Raw genomic sequence first — 13,646 nt, forward strand, 5'->3', positions numbered from 1 at the left:
CAATGAATGTTAGCCAGTATTATTTTTATAGATTTTCATAGAGGAGATTTCAAGTTTTGTTGGGTTTGCTTCCACCTTAAGTTCTGTTCTACTCTTGAAGACAGACACTGAAGACCGTGTCGGTTTCCCTGTTAATAATTGCTCGAACCGATGTAATGGTTCCCTTATAGGATGCTTCACCTAATCTAGCATGCTTTCAGTCAACTCCACGCTCTCCTGAGGGATTTGACCTTCCTGAAGAACAGTGCCGAACATGCCCTTCCCCTACTCACGTACCCTGTGCAGATGACCTACACAGCAAAGTCTAATCTGAGGTACTGACACGCAAGGTCAAGACCTTCCATCTGCAATTTGCCATTGACAAGTCTTTCCAGGTCTGCGGAGACCTCAACACACATCCACGTGTAGGATTTGCTCTTCCTGATACCATCCCATTGCTTCTCCACATGCTCTTTCCTCTCTGCTCGCCTCCATCTGTTCGAATGCTCCCCAGCACTCTGCACAGAGTGGCTTCCCTGTTGCCTTTTCAGGGAGGTCTTCTCGGAAATGCCCATCAGAAACTGTCTCTCCGGTCAACTTTCACAGCCCTTTATGAAGGCTACTCTTAAAACACTATTTTCTACTCTCTATATTATTAGCATTCGCGTTCCTATGCTTTTATCTCCTTCTCCCAACAACTATCATAGTGCTTCAAATGTGGTCCTTTCACAATGGTACCCACTGATGAACCCACGAGTGAATGTAACAGGGACAGATCTGCAAGGCAAGCCTGAAGAGCAGGGGTTCGAGAGGGGGGGAAAACTGGTTTCCTTCTTCTGTTCTCTTTTGTTAAATAACTACACCTATAATATCTTGGGAGGACTCTGCCTTCTTTAAGAACCTGGCTTTCCTAAATCTTTGAAGCTCTGACAAAGATTTCTAAGAGTAGTTAGTATTTGGCCCGAAAGCTGGAATAAGATCTTCTGGTTCACTCTGCTAGGTTTAAATCTTGTGGGAACTTGATGTGAAAGCATTTTACAAAATCTTAAAGCTTCATTTAAATTACAAGTGGACTAGAGAAAGGATATACTCAGTATCCGGTATTCTAGCTAGGCCTGTATCAATATTAGGTTCATTAAGACAAGGAGATGAGAAAACATTTCTCTGTGGCATCAAATAAAAGTTGCACTTAAAAAAATAGTATCAAAACCCCTTATATCTTTTAGGGAAAAAAAAACTTTGAAAGCATATACGAACAGAACTTACTTACTAAGTATTTATTTTGCGTTTTCTTTAAACAGGAAGGTTAGTGGGAATCAAAAGAATTCATCTCTAGACCCAACTCTCTAGCTTACTATCAGTTTACATTTTCCCCCCACATCTTCAGAATCCAATATGTTATTTTGTATTGACAGTACATCAAGTGGGAAGTATTTTTCATATTTTAAGTAGCCACATGTGAGTACTGGCTATCGTACTAGACAAATCGAGATTCCCACTTGCTCTAAGGCTAACGGAACTATCTTCATCCATAAGCGTTACATCAACATAGGGCCAATAAGTCACTGAATGTAATTCTCATGGGGTCAGGAGTATCTAAAACACACGCACGCACGCACTCACGCTCATCGGTTACCATAGCAAAATTCTCTCCTAATGCCACCCACAAATTTACATTTTTAAAAAACAGTATCTGGGATGACTAACATGGGAGAAGTTATTCAGACAGATGAAACTATACTTAGCTCTACACATGGATGGCATTTAGGATTCCTGAGTAGAAATGACCTTTGCAAATTACCTTATTCTCTAGGATTCTAGTTCCTCATTTAAAAAGGAGGGGGGGTTGAGAGAAGATGATCTATAAGCAGTTTAAGATTGAATATTCTTTTAACTTTCATACTCTTCAATGCGCCCTTGTCTCGGGTATAATAAAGGCACAATGTCAGGCCCACCTCCTCAGAGGCCAGAGGCTAAACACATCAGTAGCGAGACTGGGTACCAAGGGCCTCAGCCTGAAGAGCCGCTGGGGACCCAGAGCTCTCCCCTCATCTGAGGGGGGCAGCGCCTCCTCAGCCTTTGCCGCCATGACAGGCAGCAGAGTTTCTCTGTTTCTGAAGTTGTTCAAAGCCTTCCCATTTTAAGCACCATTAATCCAAGTTCTAAAAAAATACTGTTTGGGCCAAAAAATAAAACAAAACTTTGGGTATCACCTTCATGACTCTAATTTGCCAATTTTGCCTCAGCCTCCCCACCCCTTTGGGGCTATTTTTAATTCTCAATAATGAAAAACTGGAAAAAATATGCAGTATTTGTGACTAAGAGGTTAATAACCTTAATAAATCTGTAAGAGATAATAAACACCTGAACAGAAAAAGGGGAAAAAACTGGCAACTCAAAGAAATGAAAATTGTGAAGTATATGTGTATTTTAGCTTCACTAGCAATTAAAAAAAAAAAGAAAAGAAATACATAATTAAAAAAAGGGGGGGGGGGGCAAATGCTCTTTCCTCACCAGATTGGCAAAGATTTCTTAAATGTTTTACAATCTTTAATGTCACAAAGGTGTAGGAAAACAGGTTGCTCATAAATTTAAGTGGGAGTCTAACTTGATAGAACCTTTCAGCACAGGCAGGCAATATGCCCAAAAGAAACCATTGTGGGGCGCCTGGGTGGCTCAGTCAGTTAAGCGTCTGACTTCGGATCAGGTCATGATCTAGTGGTTTGTGAATTAGAGCCCCGCGTAGAGCTCTGTGCTGACAGCTCAGAGCCTGGAGTCTGCTTTGGATTCTGTGTCTCCCTCTCTCTCTCTGCTCCTCCCCTGCTGATGCTCTGTCTCTCTCTCCCTCAATGTAAAACATTTTAAAAAATTAAAAAAAAAAAAAAAAAAAAAACGAAACGAAACCCTGGGTGGCACACCAACTCTAAGCAGAATTCTAAAAACATTTGCACTTAGAAAACAATGAAATTCATGCCCCCAAAATGTACACACAAGTGTCATCTTTGCAGCTGTGTTTAACTGTGAAAACAGAGGAATAACCTAAATGCCCATCGACAGGTGTCACGTAAACCCCTCACGCATCCATTCAGTGGCTATTGAAAAACGATGAGATAATGGCAAGGAAGGTTATCTGCAATGAACCGTTAAGTGGAGGGGGGACAAACAGGCTATATAACAGAGTCAACAGTAGGAGCCTACACAAATAGAGGTGGGAATGCGTGAATGTGTACGTGTTCACACAGAGACACTGTGAAAGGGAATTATCGACCTCCAGGAGCAGAGGAATTATGGGTCACTTGCACTTTCTGCTATCCCTCCCTTCTTAAAAACATAATTGCCTCTATTATTACCGGAAAAAAAAAAAAACAATAAAGATCATTTCATCTTCAAAAACAATAGTGAATAGTAATTCTGTCCAAGGGCAAACCCTGGGAAATTAGTGGCTACCAGGCGCTAACGAATGCACAACAGCAATGGTGTCCAGTGCCTCTTCCGTCGGGCAGTTCAAGTCTATTGGAGCTGACTCCTTGATAGCACCTGCCGGCTTTAAATGTTAAACGCAACATTCCACAGCACTGCAAAGTGAAAACTGGCCGTGCCTGAAAGCCACGAAGTCCAAAATGGCTTTCGAAGTCTCTGTACAAATCTTCATTTTAGGTTTGATTAATCTACACTGAAAACTAATGCTAATTTTAGGTATGAGACTAGCACAAATGAGGCAAAGGGAATAAAATGAAAATGCAACACAGTTGATATGCTGGAAGAACTCCTGGCTCCTGAACTGGAAACAGTCATCTGGAAGTCAATGGGTTTGTGCTTCCCCTTTTAAAAACAGAGTGATGCCCATCAGGGCCCACATGTAATTAGCTAGAACTCAGTTTGGCTACCAGTTCAGCCAATGTGGCTCTTCTCTCCTGTCAAGTCAGTTAGATAATGAATGCTAATTTCCTGTTTGGCTTTCGAGTTCATTTTGAAATCCTGAATATCACCCTGACTCTGAAAGGTTAGCTTGGACGAAACATGATCTTATTTAGAAATCAGTATTCATGGATGCCCAACAGCACAGGAAGCAACAGCACTAACTTAGAGGTATTTAATGTGGGAGGGAGATTGGGACTCAAGGTCTACCTCAAAGGAAGGATGGATTTACTGGGTTTGGGGTAATCCCAGCGCTAGTTCTGGTGGCTCTGTGAAACCCGGTACAGCGCTCTCCATGTCCTTGGACAACAAGTGCACAGAAAAGCCAAAGGCCCTTTCACTGTGTTGTCAGCTTCTTGACACTCTCCATGCGAAATCCCTATGTCCTCAACCTGCTACAGGGCTCCATTTCACTACCGGACTGAGGCAGCTGTGACAAATCCCCAGGCTGATTTCATACCAACGAGTGCAGAGGACATGTCCACTTAATTTCTTTGCCATATTTAATACTTTCTCCTTCTTGGAGTTCTCTTCTGCAGCTTTCATGACACCCTTTTGTCCTCGTTGTCTTCCTACTTTCCCCTCTCCTCCTGTTACATCCCCTCTGACCCGGCTCAGGTCACTCAAACCAAAGGCTTCCTCACTAGAGCACACATTCACATGACCTTCAGGCCTCCCCCTCCTGCTCAGAAGCCTGTTGTGATTTCTCTCAAAGCTCCTGGCAACTTCCTGGACCTCTCCACGTGCACGTAGACCTCTCACGTGCAGCTCAAACTCAACATGTCTGGGGTAGAATATTCCAACTTTTATTTTATTCCTAAGATCAAGAAGGGTTCAAAGCTGACTCTAGAGGCTACAAAAAGTTCTTACAACGTACCTTGGAAGCAAACTCTTTTGTATATTCTATTACCATCCTCAGTTCACACGTGGCAGAACAGATACACAGAGAAGTGAAGTCACACACCTAGGAGATAGATTTGAACCCAGAAGATCTGCTATGCTATATTTCCTCTTAATAAGCAGACCACCCGGTAAATTTCCAAATAACCCTGTTGTGGGCGTGTGTGTAAGACAGGGCCTTACAAATTCATTGCCAAACTCCCTCCAGAATGCCTAAGGCAGGTGCTCTCTCCTACAGTACCAAGAACAAAAAATACACCTTGCTTTAAGACAGCTAAGCCAAGGGGCGCCTGGGTGGCTCAGCTGGTTAAGTGACTGGCTTCAGCTCAGGTCACGTTTTTGCGGTTTGTGAGTTTGAGCCCCGCGTCGGGCTCTGTGCTGGCAGCTCAGAGCCTGGAGCCTGCTTCAGATTCTGTGTCTCCCCCCCTCTCTGCCCCTCCCCTGCTAACACTCTGTGTTTTCTGTGTCTCAATAATAAATAAATGTTAAAAAAAAAAAAAAAAAAAAAGACAGCTAAGCCAAGAAGACTGGCCATACTGCACATGACTTATGGAAGTAACACACGTATCCCACGAATACATGAAATTACAGGTACCACCATCAACTCATTGGCTCAAGCCAGAAACATGGGATTCTCCCCTGCTCAATCTTCCCAACTCACTAACCTCCATATCCCCGTGCAGTCACCAAGTCAGAAGCCTCTATCTCCTTACCATCTCTCAAGTACATGAGGCACACCTTCTTCTCTGGATAAAGCTTAGCCTCTTTAGCGTGGCTCATAAGACCCTCTACGCTTGGGCCTCCGCCTCTCTGCACCCCCTCACCTTCCATCACTCTCCTTCCTACACGTGTCCTGCAACCCAGCTGTGCCTGATGGTGTATCCTTTGTAGAGGGTCAGGTTCACGGTACCAGATCTTGCCTGGAATGGCCTCTTCCATGCCTTTCTTCATCCAGCTATTCCGACTTTCCTGGAGGCTCAGGTGAGAAGCCCCATCCTCATGCACAGATTTTTGTTCCCGCCAAACTCAGTTCAGAACATATCCTCAAACTAGAGACCCTCTTGCTATAATGATTTATTGTGAATGCGGAACTTGTTTGATTTCAAAGTCCATGGTACACATTCGGGGATACCCAAAGGGTGTTCCATAGATCTGGTGTAACAAACAAGAAAACAAGCTAGTAAAACGAATGAATGGAAGAGAGGCTGCTCCTCCATCATTTCCTCCTCTGGCTGCTCACTGCTTTCAGAAGAGAAGGAGGCATTGTCTGCTTTTTATCCTACATGAGGGATTATTCCAGGAGCCACAGGGACTTGTTTGAAGTCTGGGCTGAGAGAGGTCATGGTGCCAGCTGAGGCAAAGTCACGAGCTCCCCCTCCTGGGGCTCATTCTTTTGAGGCCACACAGACCAAACCATCCAGTGGGACTCTTCCTCCTCATCAGGACAGTCAGGGAGCACCAGTCTAGTGGTGACAAGGCCATTAACATTTTGTGTCCATTTGAGGGCTCGGAAACATGCATTTAGGATAAAATGGCAGGAGGGAGTCGTCCTTAACACAACATAAAAATAAAAAGTTACAAAGAAGTAGTGAAGTTCCCCATGCGTTGCGTGTTTCCCTTCTTCCCGGACCGTGCTCACTCCTCTCTGCCTCACAGCCGCCCAACCTGCAGCCGAGTGCCGGCCTCGGGAGGTTCAGCCCTCTGCGGGTTCCTCTTTCACCATCTTCCGTTTGCTCCCCTCTCCCCTACTTTCAATGCTTGATCAAAAGCTCAGAGCTACTCTAAAGGAAGTGGTCGGGTCAGATCAGGAGGAGAGCTGCTCGCGTCTGAGAAAGGGAGATGGGGCAGATATATCATCGGTAGTTATTTCTTCTTTTCTGGTCCTGCTCTTTGCCTCTGCCCACCTGGCTGCCTCTGTGGGATCCTGGCAGGGCAGGTGGAGAGCAGCTGAAGGGGTTCAGACACACTCCTCCTCTCAGCCCCGACAGGCACCAGGCAAGGGACAGTGTTCAAGAACAAACTGCAGCCAGCGGGGGGTGGGGATGCTTAGATGGCTGCAGACACAGGTAACTCCGATTTGTCCTTCAGACTTCACTCAAACTCAGTTTCTCAAGTAAAAGGTTAAATTTACAGTATTTGGCTCTCTCCTACTGCATTACTTCCTTAGAGCAGTGAGCACATCTGCAATTACATTTCGTTTGCTCATATTTGCACCTCCCTTCCTGGAGCGGATCCTTCCCGAGGAAGGGGACCATGTTTGTTTTGTTTACCAATTTGACAATTTGAATCCTCAGTGCCTAAGCTCTACCCTAGAACACTTTGGTACTCATTAAGGATTTTTTTGAATGGATGGATGAATCTTTCCAAATTTACCTGGTTTGCTCACCTTACACGTGAATTTACATTTTAACCTCCTAAATCTGTTTCACAAGGCTGCTTATAAAAGAGGTCCTCTGAGAGTCAAACTTCAAAAGCTGTGTGTGTACGCGCGTGTGCACGTGTGGACACACACCCAGTGAAAAAAATGAGTAAAAGGTGCTAGGAATAACTGATATGACCAATTCACATTAAAACTTGTAAGACAAAAATTGAAAAGTCAATTGTATCTTCCTAAACCAGCAACGGCTAGAGAAGATTCATAAGACCTCTTTTGGGTAAGAAAGTTACACAAGTTGGTTGGAAGACATCAAAGAACACCTGTAAGTGGAGAGAAATATTTTGTTTGTGGGAAAGAAGACTTAATATCATAAAGATGTAATTCTCACCATACTGAGCTACAAAGTGGGTGCAGTTCCAATTAAAATACCATACGATTACCTTAGAACTCAACAATCCAATTCTGAAATTTATATGGAACACCAGGAGCCCAGAATAAAGACACTCGAAAAAAACACAATTGGGAGACATATCCTACCAAATATCAAGACTCATTTTAAAGCTATAATAATTGAGGCAGTATGGCATTGGAGCAGAGATAGACACAGGAAACAAGTACCAAGAAACATCCCCATGTATACAAGAAAACTGATACATGACCTGCAGATTAGAGAGGGAAAGGATGGGCTCTTCAATAAACAGGGCTGGAATGCTGGTACTTATAAAGGAAACAAACGATCACTGTTTCTTATCACACAGAAAAACCGATTTCTTATGGATTAAGGATTGATCTATGGAAGGCAACATTAACATGCTTTGATCAATAGTATCTTTAACACCTCAGGGTATGGAAAGAGCATAAGCCATAAAGAAAAGCGTGGTAATTAAACTGTATTAACTCTATTAATAACTACATTCAATATACTAACTATATTGACCTCTACTTAAAATAAAAGACAAACCACAAACCCGAAGATATCTGCAACACATAAATCCGTAACAAAGGATTAGAATCCAGAATCCATCAAGATCAGTAAGAATGAGAAAGTTATAGGTCATTTCGTATTAGTTCAGTATAAACTAAAACATCAGAGGGGAGTTTGAGCAAGCATGGGAGCCATGACTTCTGTGTAAGACACCTGGCCTGACTACGAGGTGTATTCTGTGACCGGCATTCCTGTGAGGTATGTATCCATTAACCGATCAGTGTAAAAGCATTTTAAAAACAAAAAAGCAACTTGGTATATGTGCTATGCAAAAAACCTACCTTTTAAAACCCTAATACAAATGTAATTATGAACATTTACCCATTTCACTAAGAATTCTTTAGCACAACTTTTAGTGGCTATATTTTAGTCATCACACAGAAACAGCCTAAGATATAACCAATCCCTACTGTTGGCCATTTAGACTGTCCGTGTGACTGTGTGTGTTTGGGTGTATATATATATATATATATATATATATATATATATATATATATATGTGTGTGTGTGTGTGTGTATACATGTATATATATATATATATACACACACAAATACATACATATATACACATATATATACACATACATACACACACATGCACATATATATACATATATATGATAAATACTCTTGTAAGTAAATCTTTGTATACATCTCTGATTATTTAAGATAAATTCTTAACAATGGTTTAAATGGTAGGTACCTTTAATGTGGGTTTTGCCAAATTGTTCTCTAGGAAATATTACTAATTTATAAAGCTGCACAGGACTATTATTTTTCCTCTCTTAACCTCCCCAACACTAGGTAAAAACAAAATTTGCCAGATTTATAAGTGAAAACTTGTACACTAAATTTTTAATTTGTATTGATTTAAATAGTGAGGCTGAACATTTTTTATTGTTCACTTAGTTTCTATGTGGTTTACTTAATTCTTTGCCCATTTTTCTACTTACATGCTTAAATTTTTTGATGAGACCCAAGAGTTCATAATATATTCAGGATATGGACTCCTTCTCTGCCAGGCATATTGAACTTTGTCATTTATCTTCTACTTTGGTTTAAGTTTTAAATTTTTTATATAGCCAAAGCAATCTTTTCCTTTTTGGTTCATTCTCTAATATATAATTTTTTCACGTATATTTAAAGGAATTAACTCATCTCCCTTTTGTGCCCCCTACAATAAAAACACCTCATCTAAATGAAGGCAATAGCACCTTCTTCAAAGGGTCATCGTAAATGTCAATTAAGACAACCTATACTGATATACCTTGGTTTGGTTTTTTTATATCTACATATAAATTTTATTTTATTTTTTAATGTTTTTATTTATTTTTCAGAGAGAGAGAGAGAGACAAGAGAGACAGAGAGAGACAGTGGGTGGGGGAGACAGTGGGTGTGAGTGGGGGAGGGGCAAAGAGAGGGAGAGACAGAATCAGAAGCAGGCTCCAGGCTCTGAGCTGTCAGTACAGAGCCTGACGCAGGGCTTGAACTCATGAGCCGTGAGATCATTACCTGAGCTGAAATCGGACACCTAACTGCCTGAGCCACCCAAGCGCCCCTATACTGATATACTTTGCCAACAGTAAAACAATATAGAAATGTCAATTATTAGCAGCCCTCAGTACATGACAGTTATTAACGTTACATGTCCATTGGACAGCAGAGTTAATAACTATATGAAGGTAATGTGAGTAGATATATTTGGGATAATAAAGTCTGAAAAAATCACATGGACCACAGGAGACAGACACCGTGAGGGAGTACATTTCACGTCCCTCGGCGGGTTGAGGAGCGCCAACGGTCAAGACAGAAGCCCCAGAGGATACAGACGCTTACCTTACTTACTCTTCCCCTTCCTCCAACTCCGTCTCTTTGTGCACCACCACTCTCGTGACTGACATGTCGGGGTGCTGCTCTCTGGCTTCCCTGATGGCCTGGGCCAGCGCCTGCCAGAGTCAGGAGAGAGCACTGTGAGCACAGCAACAGGCTGCTTCCCGGGGTTGGGAAGACAGACGTACGCTGATCAACTGGGATTCCATGGCAAGCAAAGATGGCTTTATTGCTTTCTTTGAGGGAGCAGGGATTTTAAGTGGGCTCATAATTCATTTTAGAGAATGCTTCTCACTTCCCCAAATTTCCCATTTTCCCACCAGTCTTTTCAAATGATACATGTACAAGAGACATGCAGGCTCTGAAGCCCAGCCCTGTACTCGCCACGAGACTTGGAGAAAACAGATCTTCTCTGATCTTCATATTCTCACCTGTAACCTGAGACTAACGCTAAGGGCATGAGGATCATTTTGAGGGTCACTGTGCAGACTGGAGGAATGATGTAATAGCCTGTCTATACACCCACGGGTACTTGCTGTCACACAGCTCAAATGCCACAGCTCAAATGACACAGGACCAGACCAAACCAGACCAGACCACAAGCTACCCTTGTGGTTTCTCACTAGCTGTTTGAGGTAAGATGTTTGTTGAGCTGTTATGTTGCAGGAAAAAGATCTATAAACTTCTAGGGCACAGAACAATAAAAACGGCAGCAATGCTGATAACATACAATTGCAAAGTGAAAGGACAGAGACAGACTACTCTTCAGCAAGTACAGGTCTCTATTTTACAGTCGAAAACACTGAAGGCACAAAGGTCAACAGGTCGTGCTTGAGGCCATCCTGCGGCTGGGCCACAGGGCAGGAGCAAGACTGGGACGCCACTCCACTGGCTCCTAGGCTCTTCCCAGACCGCACGGTGAGAAAACGAAGTTTCTTTGTATTTTATCAGAAAGCAAGCTGCATACAAGTGTTGTGACAAAGTGGAAAGATCCTATTTTTCTGAGGGAAAGGTGTTTAAAGATGTCTTGGGGAGAAAGTAAAACACCATAAAACACCACTCAAAATCTAAGAAAGAATTCTGGAACAGAAAGGGAAGGCTTCAAGGATGGAAAGCACCATATCTCATATGGGCACTATGCCTTTGAAAGAAGCAGCCCAAGTTTTCCTGTTTCTCTGTCATCTGCTGAAGGGCACAACCGCATTTGTTGTTTGTGGTACAGTTTCTGTCAGCTGAAAGGTTACTGAACAAAACCCCGAGCCTCATTCCACACACACAGAAAGGTAAAGCTGCAAAAAAAGAAATTGTTTTTATGCCAAAAATTTTTACACAGAAGCTTGGAAGACAGTTGAGGGTGCTCAAATTTCCACTAGGGAACAAACTGGCGACCCACCTGTGTCAGGGCAAGAGAGAACTCAACCAGGGGACTCTCCGATTTGAGCAGCCCAAGTGTTTGTCAGGTTGTGGGAGTCTGAGGGCCGAAAGGCAAGACGGGTGGGGAGAAGGGCAGCGGCTTATCTCAGAGGAGGTCAAAAATGTTTCCGTGTCTCTATGGCTGCGATGGGAAAGGGGATGGGAAACGGGGAACAGCAGAGTGGCTCCACATTTGTGTGTTCAGAGGGAAGTGAGAGATCAGAACAATCAAAACGGTCTACTCCATGTTGGTTTCTGGAATCCAATTTGGGAGAAGGACGGCTCTGATGGGAGCCAAACGTAGCTACAGACAACCTGTCAGATACTTTTTAATTCATGTTCGTTACACAGGTCTGCCTACGTTAAACTAGTACAAATGTGAAAGGGGAAATAGAAAATGATGCCCAAGGGAAGGGAGCACGTGTGAAACATGCTTCAATGAGCAGAAAAGTAGGGAAACCAAAAACTGCTTAATCGTCTTCAAGCACATTTGAAATCCGTTTACCATTAGTTCCGTTCAGTCTGTAGTACCAGTGTATGAAATTAAATACTGTAAAATGTTAATTTATTATAGCAACAGTAGGGGCGCCTGGGTGGCGCAGTCGGTTAAGCGTCCGACTTTAGCCAGGTCACGATCTCGCAGTCCATGAGTTCGAGCCCCGCGTCGGGCTCTGGGCTGATGGCTCAGAGCCTGGAGCCTGTTTCCGATTCTGTGTCTCCCTCTCTCTCTGCCCCTCCCCCGTTCATGCTCTGTCTCTCTCTGTCCCAAAAATAAATAAACGTTGAAAAAAAAAATTTATTATAGCAACAGTAAAGATTGTGAGGGAACTATCTCACATCATCCTGCAAACTAAGAAGTTATTGGAAAGAAACACACTCTGGTGGGTAACTGCAGTGTCCTATGTCCCTGGTACACAGCGGGGCATCGGGACACACACAGGTGCCCCACCCGCAAAGCAAGTGTCCTAAATGCATGCCTCTTTAATCTGCCAACACAAAAGAGATTCCTTTTTTTTCTACCTTGCTCAGAGGAAGGGTTTCTTTCCACTATTAAAATTCTTTTAATGTACAGAAAGGAACCGAAAAATGGGTCAATGATATTCAAGTCACTATGTGATCAGTTTCAGTTTTTGGCAGGGAAGTGATTTCACTCTAATTTTAAATACTTGCGTGGTCTCATTACAGGCTAAAAGGGAGAGGGAGCTTCATCAGCTTCTGGTGACAAGCATACCAGAAGCCACAATTAAATGTACTCTAACAAGTTTATGCATCTTAGAATTAAAACATGAAAACATTACAAAAAAGTATCTGTTCTCTTCATATGGGGTATCTGACCTTGGGTTTAAAATGGGCTGAAGCACGACATCACACCGACAAGGTCGTGTCCCTACTGTCACACGTAAAGCTGCAGGGTTTTTTCCTAATCTAAGAGTCAGGAATAGGTGTTATTTTGGTACTTAAATTTCAGACCATGTTTTTATTATTTGCTGTTCAGAAGCAGTATTATCTAGATTTGAGTTTTCAGGTCAAAGACAAAAGAATACACATGAAATAAAGCCTGAGAGTATCCTCGAAGGGAACACGTGACATCAGAAAGCCTGAAAGGGCACAAGGTCAGTGGAGAGACAGGGTAGGAGAGACTGCCCCAGTGAAGGGAAGAAATCCTTTGGGGGAACTGGCAGCTTGGTTTCCACGGGGTCACTCATTTTCCCGTGGAGAACAGGCACAGGTATTGTCCTCTACTAGGAATCTCTATTACAAAGTCAAGGTTCAGGGGTCAGGACAACCCTTGAACCACTGATAGCTCTCAAAGAATGAAGATACACATTAGGAAATATGTAAGTAAAATCATGTTTACAGGGTTTTAAAAAAAAGTGATTTTCTTTATAGGCATGGAAGAAAATCTCTTTGGTCACATAGAGTGAGCTTTTTTTAAATGAGAAGTTTTGTCCTCTAAAATCCTCTTTCCAGAAGTTGATATTGTGCTCAAAGCTGGGTAACTATCATCTGTTCCTACTCCCCGGCCAAGATGGTCAACTAAACATTCCTTTTCCTGCGAGTTGTTATTAAGAAAACAGCTTGGTTTCCTTTAAAGTGGAGTTAAAATCACTGAGAAAATGACAAAACAAAAAGCTCCCATCACTTGGGGGCCGCAGCCTAAAACTGAAGCCACCCTCAAAGTATCCAACAGTTCCATGCGTCACCTGGATTTTAAAGCCACGCATTCTGCTCAAGCTGACATTG

The 13,646-nt window shown here is 42.7% G+C and overlaps 1 protein-coding gene across 46 annotated transcripts in view; it reads right to left on the reverse strand.

Annotated features, from left to right (window-relative positions):
* Window positions 1-13,646, reverse strand: part of EPB41L2 (erythrocyte membrane protein band 4.1 like 2) — a 220,208-nt gene that overhangs the window by 7,609 nt on the left and 198,953 nt on the right. For all 46 annotated transcript variants that reach the window (XM_045499616.1, XM_045499612.1, XM_045499603.1 and 43 more), the window contains one exon: window positions 9,996-10,105. In XM_045499616.1, the coding sequence (XP_045355572.1) occupies window positions 10,001-10,105 (105 nt within the window). In that variant the 3' untranslated portion in view covers window positions 9,996-10,000. The remainder of the gene's footprint in view (window positions 1-9,995; window positions 10,106-13,646) is intronic.

The sequence above is a fragment of the Leopardus geoffroyi genome, chromosome B2 (assembly GCF_018350155.1).
Source record: "Leopardus geoffroyi isolate Oge1 chromosome B2, O.geoffroyi_Oge1_pat1.0, whole genome shotgun sequence".
In the NCBI taxonomy this organism is placed as follows: Eukaryota; Metazoa; Chordata; class Mammalia; order Carnivora; family Felidae; genus Leopardus; species Leopardus geoffroyi.